Here is a 16,735-nt window from a genome sequence, read left to right on the forward strand (position 1 = left end):
CATGTGCTTATTGTATAAAAGACTTACTATGTATCCTAACCTGCAATGCATTGACAATAATATCCAGCAATATTCCTTCGTAGCTTGCAGTACATTGACAATCATATCTATGGATGGCGGATACCTTCTAAATACGCCTAAGATAATATACATTACACGTCTATGATTGCATCTTAGACGTGTAAGATTACGCGTATTTAGAAGGTTTCCGCTATCCATGACGAACACCTTCTAAATACGCCCAAGATAATACGCCTAACCTTAGACGTCCAAGATACAATTTTAGAAGTCTAAGAATTTCGCGGTAGACTTAAATCACAGGGCCAAACGGGCATTTTTAAATGCCCACTTGTGAATTTCAAGAGGCTTTAAGTCCAAAACCATAGACCGCAGAAAAATTTTGTGATTGATGTCTTGATCCAAAGGTCCATCTCAATAAATTGATATACTGACGCAATATCAATGACGCATAATTCATTTTCCCTTCTCCATATTGGGTTTACGCGTTTTAAGTAATGTCATAGAAGAAGATGAACAATATTCCAACTTTTGTCCGTGACTATGCACTCGTAGTACAGTATGAATTTTTCATAATATTTATAGCCACCTTTAGCTTATTATTTGAATATATTTGTTATAGTATGTAGAGCTCAAGGTCAACTGTGATAACTTGATTGCACTAAAAGAACTATCACTTACTATTTCTTCAGTATGAAAAAAATGTTTTGTACTATTAATGAACCATGCAGACAAGCATGAGCAAAGGACCATGGCAGCAGCATCATTATAGTATATTGAAATAATATTGCTGAAAATTAATTAACGCGCCAAATTACCAGCCGCATTCTTCATTAACTTGTCGAATACATCAAAAGAGATGCATGAAAGTTAGCTCACTTTTGCTCTGTAATTTGTAGTATAAGAGGCGTTTAATCGTATTTCATCTCAGACAGGAAATGACCCTTAATTACATTTAACCCCATTATCAGTGAACACCACATAGACACTGGCAAACGTCAATATATTGGTGAAAGAGGAATAATTTTTGGGATTCACAAAAAAAAAGAGAACATAACAATGAAGCAGAAAGTTGGATCATGAGCAATAGGAAAACCTGTACTGTCCGTTAATTTTTCTCCAATTTGTAGAACCAAATACTAATAATTATAATATCTGATTAATTGTGGTGTCACATGTGTGTTACAATACGTATGCATGGCGTTGAAACAATCGTGATTAAAAAACACCAATTATTTTAAATACAGTCATCGCCATTGACTCAATAAATCGTATTTCTTTGATAAATATTAGTGAAGCTGATCTTTCACCCCCTGTCGTTAATTACTCTACATAGCGCCCTCTGTTGATTATAATCGCCGAATTCCAGCCTCTGAGGTTTGAGACCAGAATCTTGATGCCGATGAAATCAAGGAATAATTACGATGACGTCATCAATTTCTATCGGGTTTTGCTAAATACGTATTATAGTATGATAAAGCAAGATGGTGCTGACGTCACTGTAACTCTCAGTCGTGAAAAATCGCGTCGCAAATTTGGCACGGAAGAGTGACGAGTCACCATAATACATTCTCTGATCTGTCTCGCAGACATTGTCGCCGAAGTCGCCAACAGAGGGCAGTATTTAATTATTAATAATAGAATAATACTGCCCTCTGTTTATCATTTTAGCGATCGACAGAGGGGGCAAATATTACTTTTTTACCGACAGTGGGGTATAATAGTAATTTATACAGTAAAAATACACATTTTATACCATCATTTTTATTTTTATTAGAATTTTAATGAGTTTTGTTCAACATACTTCGGAGAAATTGACGGATAATACAGGTTTACCTACAGCTCTTGGTTGGATTAAGCAAAACGATATTTACTAGAACCTGTCAAGGCCAAGACCAGTTGCCAGTTCAGTTTGAATAAAACGAAAAGAAGTAGTAGGTTTGGATTTGTACAAGAGCGCTTACTAGTGAATATTTGAAAACCCTGATGAACCGCTTGAAATGATGGTCTATCAGGTGGTGCCAGAGGACCCGGCCAGAGGAGCAACACTTTAATCACGTTAATTGGCGTGATGTTTAATCCCGGTGTTTAATATCTTGCCAACTTAACCATACAGAAAGAGACGCAGTAGTCGGGTAGGAAATAGGTATTACTTCACACTAAGGTTTGCCTTATTTCATGATATACCCGTTTTGTATTTTATGATGCTAAAGCTCACAGTACTCTACGGTATGTTTGGAAGACTCATTATTACCTTGAAAACAAGTTGGATCGGCATTGCAGCTGCAGCAGGTAAGAAATGTTAATAAACAAAGCAATTTAATATGTTGATTATCATGACATTGATTAAATATTTAGGTATGTCTCAGAAACCTTACTAATGAATATTTGAAAAACCTGATGAACCGCTTCAAATGATGGTGTATCAGGTGGTCCCAAAGGACCAACAATTTAATCATGTTAATTAGTGTGTTGTTTGTCATCTTGCCAAATAGACCATACAGACAAAGACGCAGTAGTTGGGTAGGAAAGAAGTACCTTCATACTAGGGTTTGCTTTATTTCATAAAATACCCGTTTGTATTTCACAGTACTCTATTCTTAGAAGACTCTCTAAAATGGTATTTATCACCTTGAAAACAAGTTGGATCGGTATTGCAGCGGCAGCAGGTAAGAAATGTAAACAGTTATGTTGATTTTCATTACATTGGTTAACTTAGCTTTGTGTCTCAGAAACCTCAGGGCAATGTTTACATGTAGTTGCGAGATTAAACATATTAAGGGTGGTCTTAACTCTGGAATTATGGAAACTTTCGGGCCGCATAACTGCTATATTATTGGTCTAAAGTATACAAAAGTATGCATATTTTAGAATGACAAAGACTTTTAAGTCATTGAATTTATTAAAATAAATTCATCTGTGAGGTCAACTTTGGGCCAAAATTCTCATTTTGTAGAAAATCCCCAAAACGGTTTTTTTTTTTGCCCAAATTTTTTCAGCCAAAATTATGAATTTGGCCAGTATTAATTTTTTTAAACTAGATAAAAATATCTAGGAACCGGGTTTTTTTTTCGAATTTTGACCAACTTCACCAAAAATATTTAAAATTTGGGCGAAAATCAGGCTTTTTATGATTTTTTAGTCATTGCCATTCTAAAATGTATACTTTAATATTCTTTAGACCAACAATGTTGCAGTTAGGAGGCCCGAAAGTTTCCATAATTCCAGGGATAAGACCACCCTTAAAGGAAAAAGGTGGGACGTGACCAAATTTTCAAATGGCGAAACTGACTTTTAAAACAAAGGATCATTGTCCAAAGACAAGACAGAGGTTTGAAAAACATTAGAACAGACTTTAAAAATCTATAATATAGGGCCTAAAAATACAAACATGTTGATTTTCATTCTTATTCGTTTGGTTTGGTTTGGTCAGTTTTGAATCAATTCTTTCATGGCATAAAGGAATAGTTAGCCATGGCTCAGATTTTTTGTTTTAACTTTTAAAATTGTTATAATGTACCAACAGTTGTGCATTTAAATTCGTTGTATAATAACAGAGCTATAATAGCTGATCTGAATGTTCTATAATGTACTCTGTAGTAAACTTTGAACGTACCTAATAACATAAACCTACGACATGGCAAGGCATTTTATTTTAATGGCTCCTTATGACCAAACAGACACTAATATTAGAGATTTGTGTGATATAAATTGAAGCATTTAGACCCTGTACATAAAGGTCACGTGACGGTCCTGGGATGCAGAAAGTGTGGGAGCAGTAAGCACCGCTCCTAGGAAATGACTATCAAAATTGAAGAATCCCATGTGGGAAAAATTTGACAAAAAAAAGTCTTTTACAGTGCATACTTATATTCTGGATTTGAAAAGATTTCTGTTCATAAAATTTCGAAAATGTTTGAAAAAAGCCCGTCTGTTCCAAACAAGATTTTCTGACATCTGTGACCCAAAGCTAAAGAGCCTAAAATGCTATACAGTAGAGGAAACTTTCAGCTCAAAACCTTGCTGCTGAGGAAGAAGTCACTTTCTACATCCGTGACAAAAGCTAGCTTTTGTTTTTGCACCATAGCCCGAAATCTATGTATAGCCTATAGGGCAAACTACAGTAAGCCAAAACATTAAGGTACCAGTTTTGTTCACCCCTTGTATATCCTAAACAAAGACAGCTATTTTATAATTGGAACCAGCAGCCAATAGCTGCATCTTTTAACTTGAAATTGTTAAAGAAATAAAGATATGACGATCCAAAAACCCAAGGAAGATGCCAATTTAAAAGTTGCAGTTTGCTGCATAGCATGCCCTATTGATTTGCACACAATGCGTTCACGGACAATTAGATCTTTATCAGGTTTTAGACCACCGTTTCTTTAATTCTCAACCAATTTCAACAAATGAGGTCTTTAAATCAGAGCTAAAGAGTACAGGTATTGGCTGCTTGTTTTAATTTTGACACATTTTTCTTTATTTAGGATATACAGGGGTGAACACAACTGGTACCTTAATTTTGTGGCTTACTGTATATGTTTATTTTATTCATTACAGGGCGAATTAAATGATCTGTATAATTTTCTGGCAACATGGAACATCCTAAATAAAATTAAACCTGTTGCTGTGATGCTGTGTTATTTTATCCTTCAATGAAATAAGATAAGAGTGGTTAAATTTCAATGATATCTTTATTCCAGATATGCAGCAGAGGTCACATTAAAAGAAAATGATTTTGCTTTATAGCAAACTGAAAGACGTACATTCATATAGCTTATCAGATATACTGGACAACATATCACTCTACCACACCCGACTTTTTTGTTAAAGTTGGATAGGCTACAGATCATTTCATCTAGCCACATTTTAGTGTTTTAACATATTAATGTCTACTAAATTGCATGACATTTGTAGACTATTATTAACATTGATAACTACTGGTGTTGTATTACAGTGTTATTCAACCTCATGCTTGTTGAAGCTCAGGTTTGCTCGCTCAAAGAAAGACCAGATCGAGATGGTGTGTTACGTTGGTCATTGCCTTCAAAGGAACGTTGCTTCTGTCAGGCGGTAGTTGCTCCAAAAGGTTATACTGCATGTTCTAAAGATGTTGGAAAGACAGCTTCAGAAACTTTCTGGTTCACTGACGATCCAACTCCTTTGACTATGCGAAATAACTGGACTCCTCTCATGTTGGATGAGCTTTTAGGAAGGAAGGAGTATTGTGGTAGGTACTATAGATTTATGTATGCAGACATGAAAATGTTCACATAACATTCACCTCAGATTGGAGTAATTTTTGGTCAAAGAATATCCGATTACAAGATGATAACAAAAAATAGACCAAAGATGAAGATAGGGGTGTACACGTGTCTGTCTGTTACTTTTCATCATTGGTTTACTCGTTTGAAAAAACGTGTTTTTTTTTTAATGTATTTGATTGTTTTTTATACAGAATATGATGAGTGCTCTTCAAGCCCTTGCCAAAACGGCGGAACATGTTTGGATAGAATTGATGATTATATCTGCCAGTGTCCAAACGGTTTCATCGGCGGCAACTGTGAATTTGGTAAGCAAAACTAGATATTAATACTACAAATATTAGAGTGATTGTCAAAAAATGAAAGTTTTGAGATTTTTTCAACGGACCACACTAGTTGTGAACAACTATCCATGAGAAATTGTTCACTTATACAGTTTTAAAAACGTTTTCAGGCTGCTACACAAGTTTACTGATATCGAACGTTTCGCATGGTACGTGAACGTGAAATATTTCCTCCTCATTTCTAGCACAGTAAATTTAGAAGACCATAGCTTTCATACATGTATGTTATTAATTCGTCGGGTGCATAACATACTGGTCTATCTTGAATTTTTGACTTTTCTGAGAAAATTGGTATTATAGTTCCTTTTATGGAGCTCTTCCAATTCAACAAATTACCAACCTTAATTTTTCTTAAATGATTAGTTATAAAAGTTTGAACTATTTATGATTTTTACAAAATACGTACATCACATACTGATCTATCTCGAAAAAAACACGCATTTCTAGAAAACAGCAATTGAAAATCTTTGTATTAAGTTTACCTTTCTGTAATTTAATTAGACTATGGATTTTAATGAAAGTGGTTTTAAATTAAAGCTACTTAACAGATTTATTTAAGTGGAATCTTGAATTAAATTTATGTATGCAATATTGTTTAAAACTACACTAAAGTCGTAGTTCTATATGAAATAGTTAAAATCCCGATATCGTATTTAAAAAGCATCACATACTGGTCTCGAGATAGACCAGTATGTGATGCGTCTAATGTAACGTCACCGTTCGCGAAATCGAGATATCCCCCAAGATAGACCAGTATGAAATACACTTTAAATACGATATCGGGAAAATTAACTATTTCACATACAGAACTACAACTTAAGTATAGTTTTAAGCAATATTGCATACGTAAATATAATTCAAGATTCCACTTAAATATATCTGTTAAATATATGCTTTAATTTAAAAACCACTTTCATGAAAATTCATAGTCTAATTAAATGATGGACGTGTTTAAACTGTATTGGTGACTGTGATTGACAATGCACTGTGCAGCTTTCGAGGAAATACATTGTGAAAATAGTTACTATTCTAATCTAATTAATCTCTCGTACGCCATTTATTCCTGCTTGGCATGTTACTAACATAAGGAATATACTGTGAACAAAGTTACTATCCAAACTACTACATAAATAAACTGGTTTTTTTTAGATTGCCTTAGTTTAATCATGGTGGTACTACATGCAAATAGATTTCTTTGTAATGACCAGCACCTAGGGTACCTGTCATCATGTTGTTTGGCAAATTGGTTAATAACCCTTGACCATGCAGACCGTGAGTCTGTCTGTCCGCCTATTTTCTGGGAGATTAAGCGTCGTACTGCCCCCAAACTTGGTGGGTAGGTGCGACATGGTCCGAGCCAGATCAAGTTTGCGTTTGTTCATTTTGTTCATGCGAGGTCAAAGGTCAAGTAGCTCCGATTGTGCTGTAACTTGGGGAAAATGATCCCTGACAACCTTAAAGGTCTTCCAAGGTCAAAGGTAAGGTCAAATTTAAAGTTTCTCTGATCGGCCTGTAACTCGGGAAAACGATCCCCGACACTTGGGAAGTATGAAACCGCAAAAGGTCACCCGAGGTCAAAGGTCATGTCAAATTTTAAGTTGCTCCGATCATCCTGTTGATCCCCGACAAACCGTAAAGGTCATCCGAGGTCAAAGGTAAGTTCAAATTTAAAGTTTCTCTGATCGGCCTGTAACTCAGGGAAAACGATCCACCAACACTTGGGGAGTATGAAACCGCAAAGGTCATCTGAGGTCGAAGGTCAGGTCAAATTTAAAGTACCCATCAATCGGGCTGTAATTCGGGGAAATGCTACTTGGGGAGTATCAGGTAGGGCCCAAACTCGTTGGGAACAAACTTCATGATCAGGGCAACATTTTGGAACATTTTGCAGGAATCAGGTCAAAGGTCATTTGGGTCCAAATCTTAGATTTGCATTTTGCGGACATCTGTATGGGGTACAAGGCTCAAACTCGGTGACAACAAACCTCATGACCAGGAACACCAACACGCCCCAGCTAGGTTTGTGGTCTGTGACCACAGTTTGGGTCTAGTTTTGTACTACTTCAACACAAAATGCCCTCCCCCCATAAAATTACAAAACATATCTTCACATAACTTTCATTTTGTTTATCTGAAAATTTAAAAAACCTGTGAATAGAAGAAAGTTCAAGAAACAGTTTTCTATCTTCCCAAAGTTCTCACTTTTCAAAATAATATCAATTCAATTCATGTAAGCAGACATTTAAAAATACACAACATGTGCGTTACTCCACAAAAAGTCTTAAAATAACGGTTGTTGAATATAAAGAATGGCATGAAACAAGGCAAAAAATGTTTCTAGAAATTATTTTGTGCTTAAAAACGATTGTAACACGCCGCAAACACGGCTTTATTGTCTGATTGATTATATTTATACACGATTAAAAAACGAAAAACCTTTCTTGAATTCTTGATTCTTAGCTATGAACATGATGAATAAGCACCGTACTTTCGACATGAACCAATATTTCAGCTTTAACCATGTTTTTAAACTCCCAAATGACGGGACTCTGGACAAAGCGCTGTAACTTTGACAAAATGGGCCCGATTTTGATCTGGGTTTCGTTATTTTAACGCTTTAAATTTGCCGTCAATACCATTTTTTGTACCCGTTTGTGTACATGACTATAAAGTCAACCAGGAATGCTTTATTGCAGATATTAATGAATGCGCTTCAGAACCCTGCCAGAATGGTGGGATGTGTGTAGACGGTGTTAATGGATATGATTGTCAATGCACTGCAGGTTACGAAGGAATACATTGTGAACAGAGTAAGTATTTTATACAACTACTATCACTCTGGACAAAGCGCTGTAACTTTGACAAAATGGGCCCGATTTTGATCTGGGTTTCGCTGTTTTAACGCTATAAATTTGCCGTCAATACCATTCTTTGTACCCATTTGTGTACATGACTATTAAGTCCACCAGGAAATATGCTTTATTGCAGATATTAATGAATGCGCTTCAGAACCTTGCCAGAATGATGGGACGTGTGCAGATGATAATAATGGATATGATTGTCAATGCATTGCAGGCTACGAAGGAATACATTGTGAACAGAGTAAGTATTTTATACAACTACTATCACTCTGGACAAAGCGCTGTAACTTTGACAAAATGGGCCCGATTTTGATCTGGGTTTCGCTGTTTTAACGCTATAAATTTGCCGTCAATACCATTCTTTGTACCCGTTTGTATACATGACTATAAAGTCAACCAGGAAATATGCTTTATTGCAATGCGCTTCAGAACCTTGCCAGAATGATGGGATGTGTGCACACGATATTAATGGATATGATTGTCAATGCATTGCATGCTACGAAGGAATACATTGTGAACAGAGTAAGTATTTTATACAACTACTATCACTTCCATGCTACAATCAAGTGCAAAATTCCCACTTGTTCAAAGTAGTTCGCGCTTTGAAGTTCATCATAACGATATTTTATTTGTGTAAGTACCAACCTATTTTAAATCCCCTCCTGCCCTTCCTTCGGCCCGTCCTTCCAATACTGTGTAGCACTCAGTTGGTTGAGAATAAACGCACAACGTGTACTGCAGGCTACGAAGGAATACATTGTGAAAATAGTTAGTATTTTAATAATAAGCACACGAATGCCCTTTTCCTATACTATTGGTGTAGTTAGTTTGCTTTAATTTGGTCCATGCAATAATTATTAACTTTGCTTGTTGCAGATATTGATGAATGCGCTTCAGAACCTTGCCAAAATAATGGTACATGTGTAGACGGTATAGATGGATATGATTGTCAATGCACTGCAGGTTACGAAGGAACACACTGTGAAAATAGTTAGTATTCTAATTAATAAACACATGCATACAATATTTCCTGTGCTGTATATAGGCATATATTTGTTATTAGTTTGAATCCCGATGGATCACTCACATGTAGAGGTGGTACGGGTATGTGCGGCGGTCAGGGTCAATGTTCAGGCTCTCCGGCAGTTCCTTAAAGGTGAACCTCATTGAAAATAAAGTTATATATCAATGGAAAGCTTATGATGCCAGGAAGCAGAAAAGAATATTTTTTATTTGCCTAACGTACCAGGATAGACATAATCTCCATGCAAAGATTGGATATTGGCACCCCCCCCCCCTAAATTACAAAACGAAATCGTTCAAATTGGGCGCTTTCGATGATGACGTCATCACGGGGACACACGGTTACTTCCGGGTTTGATTGTAAACACAATGTCCATGCATTACTGTGGCATGCATCGGGCCAATGCACGAACTCAGTCATTGTCAACTTACTTTACATGAAAAATATCTTCAATAAAATAAGAATAACATGAAGGAAACATCATGATCAAATCAAGAATGAAGTTCCTGAATAAAGTGTGTGGATTAAAAAATGGGAAAAGTGCTGGCCGGGGTGATTTGGGATAGGCCAAGCCATCCACGATATGCAGGGAATATTACAGTAAAGCACGAAGAGCGAAGTAGTATACGCGTCTGTAGGGACGATTTCAAGGTCACATGAACTCATGAATATTGATGAGGGGGTGTGGCTAATTAGTATATATGAATATGAATGAGGGTGTGAGACTAATTAGCATATTTGAATATGAATGGGGGGGCTAATCGTGCCAAAAAAATACCCACAAAAAATTCAAAAAAAAGAAAAATTTCCAAAAATATTTAGGAACGTCGAAAAAACGATTTGAGCAAATGACAGAGACGAGAAATTGTGTTAGCTTTTTAATCTTTCACCTTAATTAGGAACATTTAAGAAATATTACGAATAATTCTATATGTTGAAGAATATTAAAGAGAACACGAAGAACGCTAGATACGTTCAGCTCCAGAAGCGTTCACTACAGTTCACTATTCTCGCTTCAAACTCTCAGGTTGTCCCTAGCACGGTTGGCCAACTCCGCTCGCTTCAAACTATCCACCTTTCCCCTAGCCCGGCGGACCAACTCAGCTTTCGTGTAGATGAACCATCTTGTAAAGAGCAATAAGCGATTTTTCGAAATATCATCATTTGTAACAGCCCGTCTCTTCCGTTCCGATATTCTTTATCTTTCCATTTTGCCACGGATACCGTCGTACTTTCCGTAAAATCGACCAGGCTGACGTCTAAGTTTTGAATATTAGCGACCTCTAACCATATAGCACGAACGTAGTTCAGATCCAGCTCGCGTAAGGCTTCTTCATAAACTACGTCCCATAAGGGGTCTTCTTCGTCAAGATATAGACAGTCGTGTTGGGTCTGACTCGGACGATCGTTTATACAACCGTAACAATGTTTTTTCATAAGGTCAACCCATGTCAAAGGTCAACAGGAAGTGGTCAAAGGTCAACCGGAAAGACCGCCATTTTGAAAGGTCAACCGGAAATACCGCCATTTTGAAAATGTCAACCGGAAATACCGTCATTTTGAAAATTTCGAAAATTTCAAAAAGAAATTTCAAAAAAAAAATTTCAAAAAAAATTTCAAACAATTTCAAAAAAAAAAAAAAAAAAATTTCAAAAAAAATTTCAAAAAAATTTTCAAAACAAAAATTTTCAAAAAAATTTCAAAAAAATTTCCAAAAAAATTTCAAAAAAAATTTGCAAAAAAAAAAAAAAATCAAAAAAAAATTTCAAAAAAAAAAAAAATTCAAAACAATTTGGGAAAAAAATCATGAGGACGTGGCTAATTGCCACAGATGAATATGAATGAGCGAATGTAAATAAGGGATGTTAATATTTAGGGACGTTAATATTTAGGGACGGTGAAATGAGTGAAAATGAGTGAATGAGCAGTGAAATGAGTGAATGAGCAGTGAAATGAGTGAATGAGCAGTGAAATGAGCGAATGAGCAGCGAAATGAAATGAACGAATGAGCAATGAAATGAGCAAATGAGCGAAATGAGCAAATGAGCAGGGTAATGAGCAAATGAGCATGGAAATGAGCAAATGAGCAGTGAAATGAGCATGGAAAGGAGTCAATGAGCATGAAAAATGAAATAAACAAACAATCTTCTTTTAAAACTTTTATTAGCAACTTCCAGAAAAGAGTGGTCGATTAACGCGCTTTAATCATCGCTTTCCATCTCGTCATCCTCTTCGTCCTGTTGGAAAAGCCCGGTGAATTGAGATCGATGTTTAGCCAACGTTATTTTCACCGCTTTGCCTACGTCCATGCCTTTATCTGTCTTCTCTTCTAGGTCGATCACGATATCCTGATGAGTTTCGTCATATTTCAAATGGACGTTATGTGCCAAAAATGTCCCGTAGCTGTCAAAAAAATCTCGTTTAACGGCCCATACAGTCTTCATATTAGCCTTTTCCCCGGCCAGGTCTTCAGCCATACCTTCGTTGACGTACTTTTCGTATTTTTGGGTCCTCATCTCGCGGTAGCAACTCTGGCCCGTTTAAGCCATTCTCGATACGTGACATTATCCTCCAACTCCACGTCGCTATCTTCTCCGGATGTCGCGCTTCCCCGCTCGGAGACATCCGTCCCCGAATTTTCGGGTTCGGATGTCTCGGAGCGTTCCTCCTCTTCGCCGTGCATCATTTTCACGTGTCTCCTCAAGTTGAATGATCGATCGAAATGTTTGTCGCACGCGTGACAAGGGTGGGGTTTGAACGCTGAAATAGAAGCCATGCATGCGTCGACTCCTCGAGAGTTGATCTCCAAATGACAAGAACGAGGTGAAACCGACCTTTTTATAACCTGCTCTTTGACTCATTTCGCTGCTCATTTGCTCATTTCACTGCTCTTTGACTCATTTCGCTGCTCATTTCACTGCTCATTTGCTCTTTTCACTGCTCATTCGCTCATTTCACTGCTCATTTGCTCATTTCACTGCTCATTTGCTCATTTTACGTGCTCACTGACTCATTTCCCTGCTCATTTGCTCATTTCCCTGCTCATTTGCTCATTTCGCTGCTCATTGAACCATTTCCTTGCTCATTCGCTCATTTGCTGCTCATTCGCTCATTGCACTACTCACATGCAGTGTTCGTCTAAAGGTCACGAGGTCCTGTCAGGGGAAAGGTCAACCGGAAATACAGCCATTTTGAAAAAGTTCAACCGGAAATGCCCCTCATTAATATTCAGATATGCTAATTAGCCACGCCCCCTCATTAATATTTATATATGCATGAGCTCATGTATATTCATGAGCTAGCTCATGCAATATAAAATGAATGTGAAGGGGCATTTCCGGTTGAACTGAACATATAGAATTATTCGTGTTTCATTTCTTCAAACATATTAAATTATTCGTAAAATTTCGAAATGATGTTCCTAATTAAGGTGAAAGATGACCAAATGTTGCTTTGAACAAAAAGCAAAAACACAAATTCTCGTCTCTGTCATTTGCTCAAATCGTTTTTTCGACGTTCCTAAATAGGCTGTTCAAATTTTTGAAATTTTTCTTTTTTTGAATTCCGCCGGGCTGGGGAAAGGTGGGTATTTTTTGGCACGATTAGTCCCCCATTCATATATTCAAATATGCTAATTAGTCTCACACCTCATTCATATTCATATATACTAATTAGCCAAATCGTTTTTTCATGAAATTTTTCTTTTTTTATTCATTTTGATGTTCAAATATTTCATGACTCATGACTTTGAAATCGTCCCTACAGACGCGTATACTACTGAGCGAAGATTCGCCGAAGAACCGGAATGAAAACAGATTGCAAAAAATAACTGCTAGTGCTACCAGTTCAGATCGTCACACCAAGTTGAGATGAACTTATCACAATGAGAAAATGAAGGAATAGAATAAGGTACATGTACGGGATTTCTTAATTATTTCTTAACTTTACAACCGGTCATGTATGATAGGCGAACTCGTAGATACATACGGGGTGAACTCAGTGACTGACTATGACCGAGTCTCAGTCGCCGAGTGTTCCGTATCCGCGACTGTATACGTACCGGACTTGCAGACAAAATGACCGATTTGATATTCACATTCTGATATTTCCAACTTATTGCTACTTCATCAGCAAAATTGATTCCTGTAAATGTTCCAAATATAAGGGAACGATTGATCAAATCTTGTGAAACACGGTGCTAGTGCTACCGGAGAGACGAAGCGAGTCGCTGTGTTTGCCCACCTTGATCGGCGCGGCTCCTGTAATTTCTTCAGCATCAATTTACGCAATTTACGCATCGTGTTCGGTAATCCATAAAACATGAATGTTTCACTTTTTCAGTACACTGATTGTAGTATCATTAAAAGAATCGTGACACAAGTGACAATATTTTAATTTTATTCAGATTTCAGAATTCCATCAAATAACGTTCTACTATACCTAAATTGTATTTATTTTATAGGCCTAATAAAGTATCGTGATTGTGTGGAAAGAATGTACCGGGAGAATGTATTACCGCAATGCGCTAAATATGAAAACCTTTATGGGCTGGATTTGATGAAATCGGCGGTTTTTTTATTAATTTTTTGATTACTACAAGACGATATTTTTAAAAATCAGATATTTTAAAATGAATCAAGAATAGGGAATTTCACAAACAAGTTATTTAATTTGTTATTCGATCATGTTTATTCAGTCCATGACATGAACGGTATACGGTAGCAGCAAGCATTTGCGCATGGAATTGATCCCAGCGCGAAATTCAAACTCAATTACCCAGTTATACCCAGCCAGTTATGACTGATTTTACGGAACATTTTCGTGTTGACAATAATTCTATTATTTCTAATATATATAGAAGGAATCAGCAACTTGGAAGATTCTTCTCATTTCAAGCTTTATTGTGAAAATCAGACTTGCCAGGCAGCTTGCAAAGTACAGGAAGCAAGTCTTGTTTACATGTTTCCGAGTAGGATCACATGACTGCGAGCCCTGAGCTTACGTCACGAGCATTCTCAAGGTCAAAGACGATTGATTTGGGTGCTTTTTGGGCGCCTTAAAAAAGACCAGCTTTATTGGCCATGAAAAAAATCGGAAAAAAATATTTTTAATATCCTGATATCATAAGCTTTCCATTGATATATAACTTTATTTTCAATGAGGTTCACCTTTAAAACCCACATTTGCATCATGCTCAAGTTCATTGAGCCTCAAACTCTAAAAATTGTAGCTCTTTAGCTCAAATTTAGAACAATTGTGACCTCCAACGCTTATAATTTGGCCCAATTTAAATTCACAGACCACAACAAAAATGTAAGCGCTACGAGCTTGTCTTAAGGAGCAGCGCACCAACAGTTTTCTTTTATGTTATGTTTATGTTATGTTAAAGTTTACTTAAGATTCAAGCTCAAAATAGATTATTTTCATACACGATTTAAAAAAGCAAAACCTTTCTTTAAACGGTGATTCTTTGCCATGGATATAAGCTATTGACTTCCAACATGTTTTGTACTAACTTTTGACCAAGAGGGCCAAAGGAGGCCAGATATTTAACTATTGTACATTTTGGACAAAGTGTTCATCTCTAACCCACCGAAAAAATAAGATAATATTAAATAAGAAATAACTGTTACAGCTTTTTTACTCCCAAATGATGGGACTCTAGACAAAGCGCCGTAACTTTGACAAAATGGGTCCGATTTTGATCTAAATTTTACTGGTTTTAATTCCCTTCAATACAAAAATACCAAAGTTTGTGTACACAACTTTAAAAATTAACTAAAAAATATGTTCCAATACATTGCTTCCGGTACGGGTCGTGTAGAGCCTATGCAAACCGACTGTAGGGGGCCTATCAATGACCGTCTAACGCACCTTTGCAATGAATAGTGAGGCTATGATCAACGTGAGAAAATAACGCCTTTTCATGTGCTTTTCAATCACTAACACGTACAAATAAGAAAGGATAAAATACAAAACAAATAATAACTTTCGTAAAACCTCCATTTAGTACCTCCATGGTTTAATAATGCTTTGGCTATAATATGCAGAGGATCATTGGGTAAAAGAGCCAATATTCCGATGTCTGTTCACATGGCATGTAAATTCTTGGTTGTTTGAAATGTTTAAAATTCAAATGAAATATCGCTCCTTGGTTCCTTCAATTGATGCTCTTTTTTATTTTTTTTTAATCTCCTGGAGTGTATTGTGTTACCAAATTATTAATTATGCACCATGAAATATATTCAAACCTTTCGGATATTCAAACGAATAAGTTCAATAAGTAGGCCTATCTCTATAAATTTTATAACATATAACTTTGACATATTATTCTCATGCAGGTACTGGGGAATGCGTAAACATTGTACATGTTGGACCTGCCATTGAAAATATAGGTACTAGCAGCCTTACAAATGGAATAGTTTTTATTATGGCTCGTCATGTACTAGAATGTGATGGGGTTGTATCGAGTTGGGAGTTTTGGCCAGAGGTGTCAGTCGCATTTCGAGCGATGGTATTTAGACCTGATTCTAGCGGAGATCTTACCAAATGGACAATTGTAGGGATAAATGATATCCCCGCATCAGATGTGATGGCCGACCAAATGTCTGTTTCTAGCGTACAAAATAATGAACAAATAGTAGTTCAAACTGGTGATGTCATCGGAATAGGGCAGAACCAGAAAACCATGCGAACGTTCATCGGAAATAGCCCTTCCTATTATAAGCTAATGTCAAACACTTCTGCGTTAATAGCAGGTGAAATAGTTACCAACATTGTAGGCCCACAATCAACAGGAATAATTCTTGCCGCTAAAGTATCAGCTCCATCCTAAGGTAACAACCAGTGGGGTGAATTCATATTGATTTTGATTTGCAAAAACCAGTATCCAACCAGCTGTTTCTCCTCACGCCTCGAGATCTTCATAGGGCCTATGCCTCGCTATATCGCCAATGAGCGCTGTGCAATAACTATCACCCGGTATAGCATAATTATCGACATACTTTTAAAGTATGATGTTTTGCATAGACTTTTTGAATCGAGTTTGGTGATAAATTACGTGTTCGTAACTATAAAAATATTTGTCAACTTGTGAATCAAATGTGAATTAAGAAATATATTGCATTATATCCTAACAATTTTGATTAACCTTTTGCGTGGTTCACAAATAATTTTAAGAATTTTTGCAATTTTTAGGAAATATCCCACCCAGTTATGTATCAC

At 36.5% G+C, this 16,735-nt stretch overlaps 2 protein-coding genes across 2 annotated transcripts in view; both read left to right on the forward strand.

Moving 5' to 3' along the window:
* Positions 1-8,820, forward strand: part of LOC140164867 (uncharacterized) — a 40,912-nt gene extending 32,092 nt beyond the window's left edge. Inside the window, exons 17-19 of the mRNA XM_072188249.1 lie at positions 5,477-5,590; positions 8,323-8,436; positions 8,615-8,820. Of these exons, the coding sequence (XP_072044350.1) occupies positions 5,477-5,590; positions 8,323-8,436; positions 8,615-8,820 (434 nt within the window). The remainder of the gene's footprint in view (positions 1-5,476; positions 5,591-8,322; positions 8,437-8,614) is intronic.
* Positions 8,821-8,867: 47 nt separating this feature from the next.
* On the forward strand, positions 8,868-16,487 carry LOC140164879 (uncharacterized). Its single transcript, XM_072188261.1, has 3 exons — positions 8,868-9,009; positions 9,364-9,477; positions 15,853-16,487. The coding sequence occupies exons 1-3, from the start codon at positions 8,868-8,870 to the stop codon at positions 16,344-16,346; spliced, it is 750 nt and encodes a 249-aa protein (XP_072044362.1). The 3' UTR covers positions 16,347-16,487.
* The last annotated feature ends 248 nt before the right edge of the window (positions 16,488-16,735 follow it).

This window comes from Amphiura filiformis, chromosome 1 (genome assembly GCF_039555335.1).
Source record: "Amphiura filiformis chromosome 1, Afil_fr2py, whole genome shotgun sequence".
Lineage (NCBI taxonomy): Eukaryota > Metazoa > Echinodermata > Ophiuroidea > Amphilepidida > Amphiuridae > Amphiura > Amphiura filiformis.